Source organism: Schistocerca gregaria, chromosome 2, assembly GCF_023897955.1.
Source record: "Schistocerca gregaria isolate iqSchGreg1 chromosome 2, iqSchGreg1.2, whole genome shotgun sequence".
Lineage (NCBI taxonomy): Eukaryota > Metazoa > Arthropoda > Insecta > Orthoptera > Acrididae > Schistocerca > Schistocerca gregaria.
Window position 1 is genome coordinate 529,136,529 of NC_064921.1, and position 16,504 is coordinate 529,153,032.

The window sequence follows — 16,504 nt, forward strand, 5'->3', positions numbered from 1 at the left end:
CAAAGCTCCCATACTTCAGGACGATAGTGCGATACCCGCAAAATAAATCTAAAGTAAACGCGGAATGACATTTAACAACGAGTACTTACTTACACATCTTCCAATATGGTCAGCACTACCGACCTGCTTTTAGACTTGAGGGTGCGAGACAGATGTTCCAAGTCTTATACACCACTACATCTACATCTACATCCATACTCCACAAGCCACCTGACGGTGTGTGGCGGGGGGTACCCTGAGTACCTCTATCGGTTCTCCCTTCTATTCCAGTCTCACATTGTTCGTTGAAAGCAGGATTGTCGGTATGCTTCTGTGTGGGCTCTAATCTCTCTGATTTTATCCTCATGGTCTCTTCGCGAGATATACGTAGGAGGGAGCAATATACTGCTTGACTCTTCGGTGAAGGTATATTCTCGAAACTTTAACAAAAGCCCGTACCGAGCTACTGAGCGTCTCTCCTGCAGAGTCTTCCACTGGAGTTTATCTATCATCTCCGTAATGCTTTCGCGATTACTAAATGATCCTGTAACGAATGGCGCTGCTCTCCGTTGGGTCTTCTCTATCTTTTCTATCAACCCTATCTGGTACGGATCCCACACTGCTGAGCAGTATTCAAGCAGTGGGCGAACAAGCCTACTGTAACCTACTTCCTTTGTTTTCGGATTGCATTTCCTAGGATTCTTCCAATGAATCTCAGTCTGGCGTCTGCTTTACCGACGATCAACTTTATATGATCATTCCATTTTAAATCACTCCTAATGCGTACTCACAGATAATTTATGGAATTAACTGCTTCCAGTTGCTGACCTGCTATTTTGTAGCTAAATGATAAGGGATCTATCTTTCTATGTATTCGCAGCACATTACACTTGTCTACATTGAGATTCAATTGCCATTCCGTGCACCATGCGTCAATTCGCTGCAGATCCTCCTGCATTTCAGTACAAATTTCCTTTGTTATAGCCTCTCGATACACCACAGCATCATCTTCAAAAAGCCTCAGTGAACTTCCGATGTCATCCACCAGGTCATTTATATATATTGTGAATAGCAACGGTCCTATGACACTCCCCTGCGGCACACCTGAAATCACTCTTACTTCGGAAGACTTCTCTCCATTGAGAATGACATGCTATGTTCTGATATCTAGGAACTCCTCAATCCAATCACACAATTGGTCTGATAGTCCATATGCTCTTACTTTCTTCATTAAACGACTGTGGGGAACTGTATCGAACGCTTTGCGGAAGTCAAGAAACACGGCATCTACCTGTGAACCCGTGTCTAGGGCCCTCTGAGTCTCGTGGACGAATAGCGCGAGCTGGGTTTCACACGACCGTCTTTTTCGAAACCCATGCCGATTCCTACAGAGTAGATTTCTAGTCTCCAGAAAAGTCATTATACTCGAACATAATACGTGTTCCAAAGTTCTACAACTGATCGACGTTAGAGATATAGGTCTATAGTTCTGCACATTTGTTCGACGTCCCTTCTTGAAAACGGGGATGACCTGTGCCCTTTTCCAATCTTCTGGATCGCTACGCTCTTCTAGAGACCTACGGTACAACGCTGCAAGAAAGGGGGCAAGTTCCTTCGAGTACTCTGTGTTAAATCGAACTGGTATCCCATCAGGTCCAGCGGCCTTTCCTCTTTTGAGCGATTATAATAGTTTCTCTATCCCTCTGTCGTCTATTTCGATATCTACCATTTTGTCATCTGTGCGACAATCTGGAGAAGGAAATACAGTGCAGTATTCCTCTGTGAAACAGCTTTGGAAGAAGACATTTAGTATTTCGTCCTTTAGTCTGTCATTCTCTGTTTCAGTACCATTTTGGTCACAGAGTGTCTGGACATTTTGTTTTGATCAACCTACCGCTTTGACATAAGACCAAAATTTCTTAGGATTTTTTGCCAAGTCAGTACACAGAACTTTACTTTCGAATTCATTGAACGCCTCTCGCATAGCCCTCCTCACACAACATTTCGCTTCGACTAATTTTTGTTTGTCTGCAAGGCTTTGGCTATGTTTATGTTTGCTGTGAAGTTCCCTTTGCTTCCGCAGCAGTTTTCTAACTCGGTTGTTGTACCACGGTGGCTCTTTTCCATCTCTTACGATCTTGCTTGGCACATACTCATCTAATGCATATTGTACAATGGTTTTGAACTTGGTCCACTGATCCTCAACACTATCTGTACTTGAGACAAAACTTTTTTGTTGCTCCGTCAGGTACTCTGTAATCTGCCTTTTGTCACTTTTGCTAAACAGAAAAATCTTCCTACCTTTTTTTTAATATTTCTGTTTACGGCTGAAATCAGCGATGCCGTAACCACTTTATGATCGCTGATTCCCTGTTCTGCGTTAACTGTTTCAAATAGCTCGGGTCTGTTTGTCACCAGAAGGTCTAATATGTTATCGCCACGAGTGGGTTCTCTGTTTAACTGCTCAAGGTAGTTTTCAGATAAAGCACTTTAAAAAATTTCACTGGATTCTTTGTCCCTGCCACCCATTATGAACGTTTCAGTCTCCCAGTCTATATCCGGCAAATTAAAATCTCCACTCAGAACTATAACATGGTGGGGAAATCTACTGGAAATATTTTCCAAATTATCCTTCAGGTGCTCAGCCACAACAGCTGCTGAGCCAGGGGGCCTATAGAGACATCCAATTACCATGCTTTAACAGTGACCTTCACCCAAATCATTTCATATTTCGCATCTCCGTCAATTTCCTTCGATAATATTGCACGACTTATCGCTGTAAACACGCATCCCCCTTCACTGTCCAGCCTGTCTCTGCGGTATACATTCCTATCTGAGTTCAGGATTTCATTACTGTTTACGTCTGGTTTCAGGCAACTTTCTGTCCCTAGTACTATATGGGCGTTGTGACCGTTTATTAATGAGAGCAGTTCTGGGACCTTTCTATAGACGCTCCTGCAGTTTACTATTAGCGCATTAATATTGTTATTCCCTGTTGCATTTTGCCTACTCCTACCTTGCCGCGTCTCAGGAGGCGTCTTGTCGGGCCTAGGGAGGGAATTCTCTAACCTAAAATCCCACATGTGCACTCCAGACGTACTCCGCTACCCTTTAGCCACTTCCGGCGTGCAGTGCACGCCTGACCTGTTCAGGGGGACCCTACATTTCTCCACCCGATAGCGGAGGTAGAGAAATTTGCACCCCAGATCTCCGCAGAATCGTCTGAGCCTCTGGTTTAAGCCTTCCACTCGGCTCCAAACCAGAGGGCCGCGATCGGTTCTGAGAACGATACTACAAATAGTTAGCTCTGATTCCACCCCACGAGCGAGGCTTTCCGCCTTCAGCTATTCCGCCAACCACCTGTACGAACTGAGGATGACCTCTGAACCCAGACGGCAGGAGTCATTGGTGCCGACATGAGCAACAATTTGCAGTCGGGTGCACCCAGTGCTCTCTATTGCCGCCGATAGGGCCTCCTCCACATCTCGGATAAGACCCCCGGCAAGCAGACAGAGTGAACACTGGTCTTCTTTCCCGACCTTTCTGCTATTTCCCTAAGGGGCCCCCTCACCCGCCTAGCGTTGGAGCTCCCAATAACTAATAAACCCCTCCCCCCGTGTGCCTGCTCGGAGCTGAAGGAGCGGCCACATGTCCTCCCACAGGCAGAGCGGGCGATGCCACACGGCCAGCCTCCACAATTACCCTCCGCCTCGTGCGCCGCGAACGCCGCTGAACCCGCCACTCCCCTTGGGGAGAGCATGGTCCAACCGCGTCCGGTACCCGCGAAAATGTCTCAACAGCAGGGACCGTGGGTGAAGCATGTAACACTTGGGGTGTTCCTTGCAACGCACCAGACTCCCCACTGCCGCTACACTCCGAGGCAGCAGCCTAAAGACGGCTGACCGCGGCCATCAACACGTTCAGCTGTTCGCGAACAGTGGCCAGCTCCTCCTGCGTCCGTACACAGCAGTCACACATCCTATTCATCCTAAGGAATCAATTTACTGAAGAGACTTAATCAACTTTTAACTAGATAACTAGACTGCTAATTCATTAAAGGCGGCTGATAGTTGTCTAAACTGTGGTTACTAGACACTTCTTGTAGAAAACAATGAAAATAGCACTACCTGTCTCTGGACTGTATTGAAAACAAACACTAGCACTACTGGCACTATGGCTGACTAAAGGGACTCTCTCTGACTGTATTCAAAACAAACACGAAATCTATGGAACACTATTAATAGCACTCGCAATTAAAGCTTCCTAAAGGCAAAAACACACGGAAGAAGAAGTTACAAGTAAGAAAAATACAGTTAATACTTAAATTAAGGTAGCTCGCTGAACTGCAGACGTGAAGCAGACGACGGTTAGGACGCTCCTGATAATGGCAGATACAATTAGGTCATATTTAAAACAAGCACATAAAAACTTATTTAATAAAATCGTCATGAAGAGAAACCTGATGCTCTGTCCGACGGACTATAGGAACAAAGAAAATAAGCTAGCAGGTCAAAAAATTAGACACCTCTTAAAAGAGCACAGTGATCAGTGTGGTGCACTGTTGATCGTGTCTAACTGGTACCAGGCGGTCATATGACGCTCCATCACTGATGTATATCATGGCTGCGAAATTGTGTATTTGCGCCAGTAGGCTATATGGAAACAACGTAGTAAGACTGGTCGTAGTGGAGACGTGACAGAAAGGAATCATGGCGTTTGAACGTATCCGACACTGCACTGTGAATTAAGTTGCTCGATTTGTAGGTCAATGAGTGCAGATTGTCCAAACTATCAATAAGGAACGATGTACCATTCACAGCCATGTAACACAACGCAAGGAGGGCGGTAGTAAGAAGCGTGTTCGTTAAAGAGATGATAAACTAGAAGGAACGGGCTTTCGCATCAAGCCTTCTCAATGATAATCGGTTCAGAACTGCACACGAATGGCTGCTACTAGTAAATCTAGGTCCATTTCAACCTATTTCGGTGCGACGACAGCGACGGAAACTGCACGAAATGGAGTCAGATGCATTGAAAAGTGTCATTTCTCACAGAGGCAGGAAAAGCTTCATTTATTCAATGACTCAAGAAACATAGAGACTGAGCAGTAACTGACTGGAGACAAGTCGCAGTCTGCCTCTTTATAAATTATGGATGGCGTTGAGTGTACCAATGGTCCGATGATTCGTTTATGCAACAGTATTTGGATTGTTTAGAACACAGGTAGTTCTATAAAGGAACAACTTATTTAAGTTACTGTGGACATGATTCAAGATGTGTAGAACATCTTCGGTACCAGGCGTCGACACTTTTTCTGCGTTTTCGTAACACTCCCATCTTCCACCCAAACGTTCCTAGGTTGACGAACACCGAGACACACTATCGCAACTCTAGTTGCCTGCTAAATCAGTTGACCTGAATTCCGTGCAAAATGTCTTGGACTATTTGGAACAATGGGTGAAACACAGCAACCGACGTTCCCCTCGCCCCCCACCCAGTTTGGTATCACTGAGGTAGTGAGCGGCTTCAGCTCGAGACGGCATACCTGAGGAAACTCGTGGACTCTTTCTCGACGAAGTAAGTTCATTATCATACCCAGAGGCGGTGTTACACGCTATTACCGTAATGCCTCCTCGATGACTATATTTTTGCCGTAAGCTTACATAATTAATGTTGCATTAAAACGTGTTTTACTACACATCGTTGTAAACCAAGATTATATACCAGTTTACTTTAAATCGCATGAAGTTATCATGAGACGTCTCTCCCTTTATGCAAGTCGTCAACCCAAATGTCATAAAGCTCCTTCAGTTTAATGAAGACTTAGTTTACGCAATAAAGTCTGCAGACCATGTGGTCTGACATAGTAAACACCACTCACGGATTATGCCTTAAGCATGTTCCTATTGGCCGACTCCTGCCTACAAGCGCTGTATGATGCTGGAACATGTGATCAGCATGTTGCCAATGCCTCCAGCCTTTACTGTCGGTAGGTGAATCTTGATGTTGGTGCTGCTTTCTTATTCAAGCTGTAGCCCATAAGGCCGTTGTACCGAATCCTGGTCAGACACTAAAATCTTTGGTCTTCCTTTGGTCTATGCTTCAGCTCTCAGTTTACGTTATCTTTAAATTGTATTTCTCCTTTCCCCGGTAAGATTACTGGGATAGTTTTAGTGTGCACAAGTCGCCGTAGTGAGGTCCGATTGAAAGAACGTGCTAACAGGCGGCTTAACATTTCTCTTAAGAGATTCTTAGGCAATTATGCCCCAATGAATTTACCTCATGAAGTAGCAGTCACTGCATGAAAATAATCGTCAAATAGTCAAACTGTCCTTCAACACGCAATGACAGAGATAATCAGCGGAATGACCCTGTTGCTTGTCTTATCGCTGGTAGATTTCTGTTTACGATATTATAGTACCGGTGTTGTTCAGAAGTACGATGTAAGGTTCCTTGGGGCTTGCATGAACGCAAGCATATCCAAAGGAAAATTGCATTTATCTATTTATTTTTTAATCGTATGGCTAGGGCCCCCCGTAGGGCAGACCGTTCGCCGGGTACCGGTCTTTCAATTTGGCGCCACTTCGGCGACCTGCAGTCGGTGAGGATGATAGTATGATGATGACAGCACAACACCCAGCATTAGATGTAGTAAACCATTGCACGAAGTTTTAAAGAGATTGCAGAGGTAAAAGTCCATAGCGTATAGCATATATTTTGCGTATGGTCGATTTTAGTTGCCACCCGAAATTCCAAAAAATTAGATTGAAACGTATAAAATTCATGAAGTAAGACACTTCGATATTGTTTTTAAATAAAGAAAATATTAAGAATGGTACAAGGTTTGAACTAAAAACAAATGGCTCAGAGCACTATGGGACTTAACATCTATGGTCATCAGTCCCCTAGAACTGAGAACTACTTAAACCTAACTAACCTAAGGACATCACACAACACCCAGTCATCACGAGGCAGAGAAAATCCATGATCCCGCCGGGAATCGAACCCAGGAACCCAGGCGCGGGAGTTTGAACTCAGAACCTTTCGCTTAGGAGACAGACACTTTAACTATTACGGTAACGCAGCTCGTCATACAATGGACCTTCCGGAGGACTTTAAACTCTCACGCAAAATACCGACAAACACTGTTGGTATGACTATAAATTGCTCACGTTTCGTCGAAGTGCAATAGGAAATAAACAATTATCACTATTCTTTATTGCGAAAATGCGGTTAGTGAGAATGATGCAAACACCTTTCCTTGCACATCGCCTCAATTATTGCTTATTAGGTTTCATTAGTTAATGTAATATGAAGCAATTGCTATACAGAATGCTTTTTCTGAACTTTCTATAAAATAAAGTCTGGTATCAAGACATTGATTTTGTTCAATTACTTTATTTGTGACTGAAAGTTTCTAAACCTGAAGACACTCGTCCGTGCTCTGCACTGCAGTCGAGCCCTGGCAACGTCGTTCTCTGTTCATTGGCTGACTGTGTTTTGTGACGTCAGATGCGCAGAACGAACCTAAACTCCTCCTCTGTCGTAAATGACGCGCACTTTAGTTCATTAGTGACGGAACGCAAGGAAAGGTGCAGGAAGTATGGTGAAGGAAATCCTGGATGTCCATTTGAAGGGAATCATTCCAACAACTTACCTTAAGCTATTAGGGAAAGCATGTAAAACATAAAGCTCGATGGCCGAATAGGAAGATGAACCGCAGCTCTTCTGGGGGCGGCTGCTGTGTATAACCACAGCACAACCTAGCTCGGTGTTTGCTCGACCTGCATTAATAGAATTCGTCACTGCATGACGTCCCAACAGAACGTTCCCAGCAGGCGCGACCGCAGCAGATTTCCCACAGGAGGCGGTGGCCCGGGGCGCTGACGGCGGCTGTGTGTGCCCGCAGGGTGACGGACGAGTTCCGGTTCTGCTGCGTGGCGCGGCACGCGGCGCGCTGCCTGCCGGCGCCCGACGAGTTCTCGTCGTGCGAGGACCTCATGTCCAACCTGGTGCTGCGCGTCTGCGTGTGGGTGCTCGGCGTCGTCGCCACCGCCGGCAACGCGCTCGTCATCGCCTGGCGCATGCGCTTCAAGCACTCCAACCAGGTGCGTCACGACACCGTCCCAGTCCCGCAACTTGGCACGCGTTACCCACACCAAAGACGTCAACACGAAAAGCCACACAGCACTTTTACATTGGGGTGTTTCGTATGTTTGGTATTCTCGTGGCTACGGGTTTACTTGTTAACTGTCATTTTTATTTGTGGTCCACTGTTGTTATTTGAGTTGACATATTGTCATTTACTCATCCGGAGATAATGAGTGGACCTGTGACCGCTAGAAAATAAAGGGCTAAATAGAGAAACAGGCACATTTGCGACATATTCTTCTGTTTCAGTTCGGCCTCTGGAAACGTTACCTTTGTTTGATATTTACAAGTATTTTTCTTATAGCTATCTGTAAACCTCTACCTGTGACCTTTGTGACGAAATACATATCACCTTTTCTTCTCCGTTACTCGAAACTACTAAACCTTTCGAGTCCGGTCTGCCGCTTATGACTGTAAAATGTAGTGAACAGGAATTTTATTATGTGCTTTCTGGGCAATTGAATTTGTCGCGTAACTTTTTCGAGCCCTCCAGTCCTGCAATATCAGCTTTCAGAGTTTCGTAATAGGGATATTAATACACTAATGATTCATGACGTCATTGACATCTTTTCACCTTGAACTTTAATTCCACTCCGGGACCTTTCTTTTATTGCAATCATTGCTTCTTCGATGTACAGATTGAACAGTAGGGGTGAAATGCTATATCCTTGTCTTACACCTTTTTTAATACGAGCACTTCCTTCTTGGTGGTCTACTCGTATTATTCCGTCTTGGCTGTTGTACATATTGTATATGACCCGTCTCTCCATACAGCTTACCCCTAATTTTCTCAGAATTTCGAACATCTTGCCCATTTTACATTGTCGAATGCTTTGTCCTGGTCAACAAATCTTATGAACGTATCTTGACTTTTCTTTAGTCTTGCTTCGATTATAAACCGCAACGTCAAAATTGCCTCTCTAGTTCCTTTACCTTTCCTAAAGCCAAACTGATTGTCATCTAGAGCATCCTCAATTTTCTTTTCCATTCTTCTGTATATAATTCTTGTAAGCAACTTGGATGCATTAGCTGGTTGTGCGATAATTCTCGCACATGTCAGCTCTTGCAGTCTTCGGAATTGTGTGGCTGATGCTTTTCCGAAAGTCAGATGGTATGTCACCAGATGCATTCATTCTACACACCAACTCGAATAGTCGTTTTGTTGCCACTTCCCCCAATAATTTTAGAAATTCTGAGATAACGTTATCCACCCATTCGGCTTTATTTGATCTTAAGTCCTCGAAAGCTCTTTTAAATTCCGATTCTAATACTGGATCCTCTATCTCTTCTAAATCGACTCCTGTTTGTTCTTCTATCACATCAGACAAATATGGCTCCTCGTAGAAGCTTTAAATGTATTCTTCCCACTCATCCGTTCTCTCCTCTTCATTTAACAGTGGAATTCCCGTTGCACTTTTATGTTGTACTATCACCCTTGTCTTTAATGTCACCGAAGGTTGTTTTGACTTTCCTTTATACTGAGTCTGTCCTTCCGACAATAATTTCTTTTTCGATGTCTTCACATTTTTTTCTGCAGCCATTTCGTCATAGCTTCCCTGCACTTCCTATTTATTTCATTCCTCAGTGACTAGTATTTCTGTATTCCTGAGTTTCCCGGAACATTTTTGTATTTCCTCCTTTCATCAATCAATTGTAGTATTTCTTCTGTTACCCATGGTTTCTTCGCAGTTGTCTTCTTCGTACGCATCGTTTCCTTCCAAACTTCTGTGTTGGCCCTTTTTAGAGATGTCCATTCCTCTTCAACTGTGCTGCCTACTGCGCTATTCCTTATTGCTGTATCTATAGCATTAGAGAACTTCAAACGTATTTCGTCATTCCTTAGAACTTCCGTATCCCACTTCTTTGCGTATTGATTCTTCCTGACTAATGTCTTGAACTTCAGCCTACTCTTCATCACTACTATATTGTGAACTGAGTCTATATCTGCTCCTGGGTACGCCTTACAATCCAGTATCTGATTTTGGAATCTCTGTCTGACCATGATGTAATCTAATTGAAATCTTCCCGTATCTCCCGGCCTTTTCCAAGTATACCCCCTCCTCTTGTGATTCTTGAACAGAGTATTCGCTATTACTAGCTGGAACTTGTTACAGAACTCAGTTGGTCTTTCTCCTCTCTCAATCCTTGTCCCAAACCCATATTCTCCTGTAACCTTTCCTTCTACTCCTTTCTCAACAACTGTATTCCAGTCGCCCATGACTATTACATTTTCATATCCCTTTACATACTGTATTACCCTTTCAATAAACACATACACTTTCTCTATCTCTTTATCTTCAGCTTGCGACGTCGGCGTGTATACCTGAACTATCGCTGTCAGTGTTGCTTTGCTGTCGATTCTGATAAGAAAAACCCTATCACTGACTTTTCACAGTAACACACTCTCTGCCCTACCTTCCTATTCATAACGAATGCAACTCCCGTTATATCATTTTCTGCTGCTGCTGATATTGCCCTATATTCATCTGACCAGATACCCTTGTATTCTCTCCATTCACTGAACTGACGCCTACTACATCTAGATAGAGCCTTTGCATTTCCATTTTCAGATTTTCTAGCTTTCCTACCACGTTGAAACTTCTGACATTTCACGCCCCTACTCGTAGAACGCTATCCTTCCGTTGATTATTTAATATTTTCCTCAGGGTAACCACGCCCTTGGCAGTCCCCTCATTGATACCTGCAGTTATTTCAAGCAGTGGAGCTATTCAGTTAGCACCGACAACTCCACGCAATCACCGTTGGTCTCGGTCGGTAAGTGAAGGCTGCCGTGCGCTGCATTATCCGGGGTGAGATTTTAATATCCAGAATCTAGCATTTTCGGCACGCTCTTGTCACTGTGGATCTTGGAATATTGAATAGCCTAAAGTTTTCCGGAATGTCCTATGCCTCTTACGCCAAGTACCATTCCGCGTTCAAAGTCTTTTAAATTCCTTCGTGCGCCATAATCACGTCGGACACTTTTTCACATGACTCACATGAGTATAAATGACAGTCCCGTCAATGCACTGGCCTTTTGTAGCTTATGTACGCGATACTGTAAATGTGCATATACATATCCCATGTGTACCTCAATGTACAAGCGGAGTGAACAGTAATAATCGGCTGTGAGAGCATTGGTAGCCAGCAGTGGGAATTTTCAGAAAACTCATAGATTTCTTGTTTATTTTTGAGTCATCAGGCTTCTGACTGGTAGGACGCGGCCTTTCATCCTCTTCATCTCAGAGTAACACTTGCAACCTACGTTCTCAATTATTTGCTGCATATATTCCAGTCACTGTCTTCCTCTACAGTTTTTGCCTCTACAGCTCCCACTAGTTCTATGGAAGTCATTTCCTGATGTCTTAATAGACGATCTATCATCCTGTCCCTTCTCCTTGTCGGTGTTTCCACATATTCCTTTCCTCGCTGATTCTGCGCAGGACAACCTCATACCTTACGTTATCAGTCCACTCAGTTTTCAACATTCGTCTGTAGTACCACATCTCAAATGCTTCGATACTGTTCTGTTCCAGTTTTCCCACAACTCATATTTCGCTACCATTCAAAGCTGTGCTCAAAACGTACATTCTCAGGAAGTACTTCCTCAAATTTAGATCTATGTTTCATATTGGTAGACTTATCTTGGCCAGAAATGCCTTTTTGCCAGTGCTGGTCTGCTTCTGATGTCCGTTTTCCTCCGTCCGTCATTGGTTCTTTTGCTGCCTAGGTAATAGAACTCCTTTACTTCATCTACTTCGTGGCCATCTATCCCAATGTTAAGACTATTGCTGTCCTCATTTCTGTTACTTCTCATTACTTCGTCCTTCTTCGATGTAGTCTCAATCCATGTTCTGTATTTAGACTGTTCACTCCGTTCAGCAGATCATATAATTATAATTCACTTTCAATAACGATAGGAATGTCATCAACGAATTGTACTACGGAAATTCTTTTAACTTGAGTTGTAAGCCCACTACCAAACCTTTCTTTTGTTTCCATCGTTGCTTCTTCCGTGTATAGATTGAGCAGTTGGGCGAAAGATTACACGTCTATCTTAAATCGTTTTTAATCCTAGCACTTCGTTCTTGGTCTTCAATTCTTATTATTCTCTCTTGGTTCATGTAAATGTTGCATATTATCCGTCTTTCCCTATAGCTTACCCCTATTATCCTAAGCATTTCGAACATCTTGCGCCATTTGACGCTGTGCAACGCTTTTTCCAGGTAGTCAAATACTATGATCAATCATTGATTTTCATTTAGTCTTCCTTCCAATACCAACCGCACCGTCAGAATCAGCTTTCTGTCCTTGCCAATAGGCCAGCTGCGTATTATAGCTGCCATGACCTTTATTTGCAATTTGGTGTTCCTTCTAAGCGTGAGGGTCAACTCTTGATAATTTGTCATTACCGAGACTCCAGTCGTGTTTCATAGAGCTAGCCGCTCTCAGAAAAAACAATAAAAAGTATTCAGCCAGACAATTTTCTGCTTTATTATTTACTTGCATATTTCAAGTTTCGCACCCGCCACTAAATTTTCTACGAGCTTTGCAGATGAACAGCTTTTCCGCCTCGAGAGGCTTTAAAACCTTATTTAACTCGTCAAAACTTCTTCAATTAAAGAGTATGACTTTGTTTTAAGTGTCTTGCTTTGTAACTCGGTAGTAGCCACACAACGATTGCTGACCCTAGTTGCGCGACGTTTATTAGCAAAGTTCTTACGACGCAAGAGCTAAAATATGTGACATCCAGAGGTCGTAAACAGAAGGACGTTAAAATATGTAACCATTATACGCGACCTGACTTTGTTGAGAAGAACACTACTAATACTGCATCCGCGTATTGCGGGTTTGTTTCTCCGAGTCATCCGCATTTATGTACCATTCATCATACCAACCAGACATATTGTCTAACAAGGGGCGGCCGCCAATTGTGAAATTCAGATTCGATTCACACTGCGCATAATAAAATCTCATGGCCAGAGGTGTAATGTGGCAAAGCACCAAGATGCTCTTCTCAGCCGTTGTCGGGAAAAACGAGTTAAAAGAAACCGTGGCGGTCAAATAGTCTCTTTTTTATTAGTTTTTTGAAACACACACACAAACTATTAATGAAGCATGTTGGTGAAGGCGGATCGCTCTCCAATTGTACCGCCTCCATTTTTACTTTGTTTAACAGGGTGTACCAAAGCTCTAACGTCCGTACTGATTTTCGACGATGTTATAAGTTGCACTAGGGACGGCATCTACCGTCTTTGGAAGTTAGGAGGCAACTACGCTGTTATGCGGCGGCCCGTTTCGGCCGATTCAACATCTGTCCTTCAAGTGTAACGAACGAGTAACGGAGTTTATATTTAATACCTGCCACAGCAAATTTGTGTTCGTAGGGTCTCTATTCTAATTCGAACGTTTGACTTACGCCGTACGTATTCGTTTCGGAATATCGTTTCTACGTCTACGTGGTTAACATTATGAAGACAATTAATAACATTTGTGAAATACAACTTTGTTTGCGGAAAACATAATGATGTTCAAAGTCGCCAGTTTTTCCACGATTAACGACTTTCAACAACTTATAATATGCATAATTGTTGCAACTGTATCCTAAAAAAAAGTTGCATGGCGCGAGATTCGATCCGGCGAACTTCAGATTATGAAGCCGAGCGCTTACCGCTGCGCCTCGACGCTGTAAAAAATTATTAATCGGAGAGAGTATTTCACCGCAACGGTTTTTTTTAACTGTCGATTTTCTCGACAACGGATGAGAAGCGCATCTTGGTGCTTTGCCACATTACACCTCTGGCCATGAGCTTTTATTATGCGCGGTATGAATCGAATCTGAATTTCACAATTGGCGGCCTCCCCTTGTAAGTCGCAGTCACTCAAGTTCGACACCCTACCGCACGCCATCGTATCAGCGAAAAACAACCGCATATTTTTGTCCCTCATTTTCAAACAGCAGATGCTAACGTGCATTTACGGTTGCGCTTATTCTCCCTGGACGCTGAACCTATGATCTGCGAATTAATGCAGTTACAGGTTTATATACCATGTGTTGACCATGACTTACGGCCACTTGTACCATGCATTTGCGTAATGTAGTCTAATGTCGTTATCAGTCAGTCGCTCGTGATATAAAATATTTGTTTCGAATAAAAGCATGTAATGAAAAAAAAGATGATCTTGTATATGAAACTCCGATCCGAGCATAAAAAGAATATTAACCGTTTTCTGTTTATACTGCCGGTGACTGAAAACGTGCAATTCGAAGTGTGTTACGGAACTTAATGTAGGGGTCATGCACGTATTATGTCATGCGTGTAGTATGTCGTTTTAGTTTGCAGCCCAAAGTTGATTTAGTATATTAAATGTTATTGCACTGCTATGTGTATTCGCGTTAACGTGGTGACAAGCCGCAGCTGTTCCAACGACCAGGTGCCCCAAATGGAGACACTGTGCAAAACATTCCAATGTGAAGTAACATGCACAGAACTTTATGGGAAACTACCTTAGGAAACATTTCATAAATCTGCAGGCCACATATCACTGTGAAACTACACTGAAGGAAAAAACTGCAGCACCCAAAAATAATTAATGTGGTGTAATGAAACTTCGTGAGCACATTTGCTAGGTAACATATTTAAGTGATTAATGTTGCAAGATCACAGGCTAACGTAAAAGCGAGAAGAGCTATTGTAAATATTTAATGTTGGTACATTAATCACCGGTGTAACCGCCAAAAACTTGAGTCCAAGGATGCAAACGTGCATGAATTTTATTTTACGGGTGCCGGATGTCAGTTTGTGGGATGGAGTTGCAAGCCTATTGCACTTTGCCGATCAATACATGTACGCTTAGTGCTGTTTGTGGATGACTCTGTAGTTGTCACCCGATGGTGTCTCACATGTGCTCGACTGGAGACAGACCTGGTGACCAAACAGGCCAAGGCAACATGTCGGCATGCTGGAGAGTAGCTTGAGCTACAGCAGCGGTATGTGAGCGACCGTTATCCTTTTGGAATACACTCCTTAATGCTGTTCGTGAATGGCACCGCGACGGCTCGAATCACCAGGCTGATGTACAGATTTACAGTTAGGGCGCGTGGGATAACCAGGAGAGGGTTTCAGTTGTCATGCGAAACCGCATCACAGACCATAGCTCCACGTGTACACCCAGTGTGTCTGTCACGCAGATAGATTGATTGCAGGCGCTCAACAGGCTTCCTTCTGACCAACACATGAAAACATGGCCATCACTCGCACCGAGCCAGAACGAACTTACATCGGAAAATACAACAGACGTCGACCCTGCCGTCCAATAAGCTGTCGATTGACATAACGGAAGTCGCAAATGGCGATGGTTTGGGATCAGTGAAATCCAGGCTACAGCGCATATTGCTCTGATCTGTCCTCGAAGTAGCATGTTAGTGACAGTTCGTTGTCTCACTGTGGTGCCAGCTGCTGCTCGAACTGATGGTGCAGATGCAGTACGATGTTCCAGGGCCACACGCCAAACACGATGGTCTTACCTCTCGGCAATGCCACAAGGTCTTCCGGGGACCGATCGGCTTGTGACCGTACATACCTGTGACCACCGCTGCCAGCAATCATGTATGATGGCTACATTGCTGCCAAGTCATCCTGCAGTATCGCAAATGGAACGTCTGTTCCTCGTAACTCTGTAACACGATCTAGTCCAAATTCAGTGAGGTGTTGATAACGGCGTCTTTGTCACCTTAAACTCAGTCTTGACTAACATCAACTAACAACGTGTAGCCTCAAAGATAACTAACGCTCAGGACCGTTAAAGCGTGTATTTAAAGCAAATGTGATTTGCATCTTCATAGTGGCGCTATTAGCGCCAGTTTTATAGGACTTCCGTGAAATTTTAATATACATCATCTTTCACATGTAGAAACAAACATACCATCTTTCGTTTATGTCCCACAACTCCTTCCTGGTGCTGCGACTTTTTCCCATCAGTGTATTTCACGTAGTGTATTGAAAGTATATAGCAAGATATTTGTCAATTGCATAGGAGTGCAGTTGTTTGAGGGCTGTAGGTAGTGCAGAACTGTTAAAAGACGGGCATGTGAAATATCACGCAGCCATGTTCATGGGGTGAAGTTGTATGCCCGTTGGTGGAGTTCAAACCGGAGCCAGTTTTGTGATGTTTTGGGGCTGTTTTAGGGGCAAAATGACTTCGGCCAACTCAGATGGATTACCGTTAACTTGGACCACGGAGCTTCGTTAAAGCATTCTGGACGTCGAAGTGTTGCCGTTTCTTTTACATATCGGTTATGAGAATACTGTGGGCAATCGGAAATAACAACAGCTGCGTCCAGAGAGCTACACATGTAAATTTCTGGTTTTGG

The 16,504-nt window shown here is 43.7% G+C and overlaps 1 protein-coding gene across 1 annotated transcript in view; it reads left to right on the plus strand.

Moving 5' to 3' along the window:
- LOC126335869 (G-protein coupled receptor GRL101-like) overlaps positions 1-16,504 on the plus strand; it is a 697,223-nt gene that overhangs the window by 615,720 nt on the left and 64,999 nt on the right. The window contains exon 22 of the mRNA XM_049999341.1: positions 7,889-8,087. Within this exon, the coding sequence (XP_049855298.1) occupies positions 7,889-8,087 (199 nt within the window). The remainder of the gene's footprint in view (positions 1-7,888; positions 8,088-16,504) is intronic.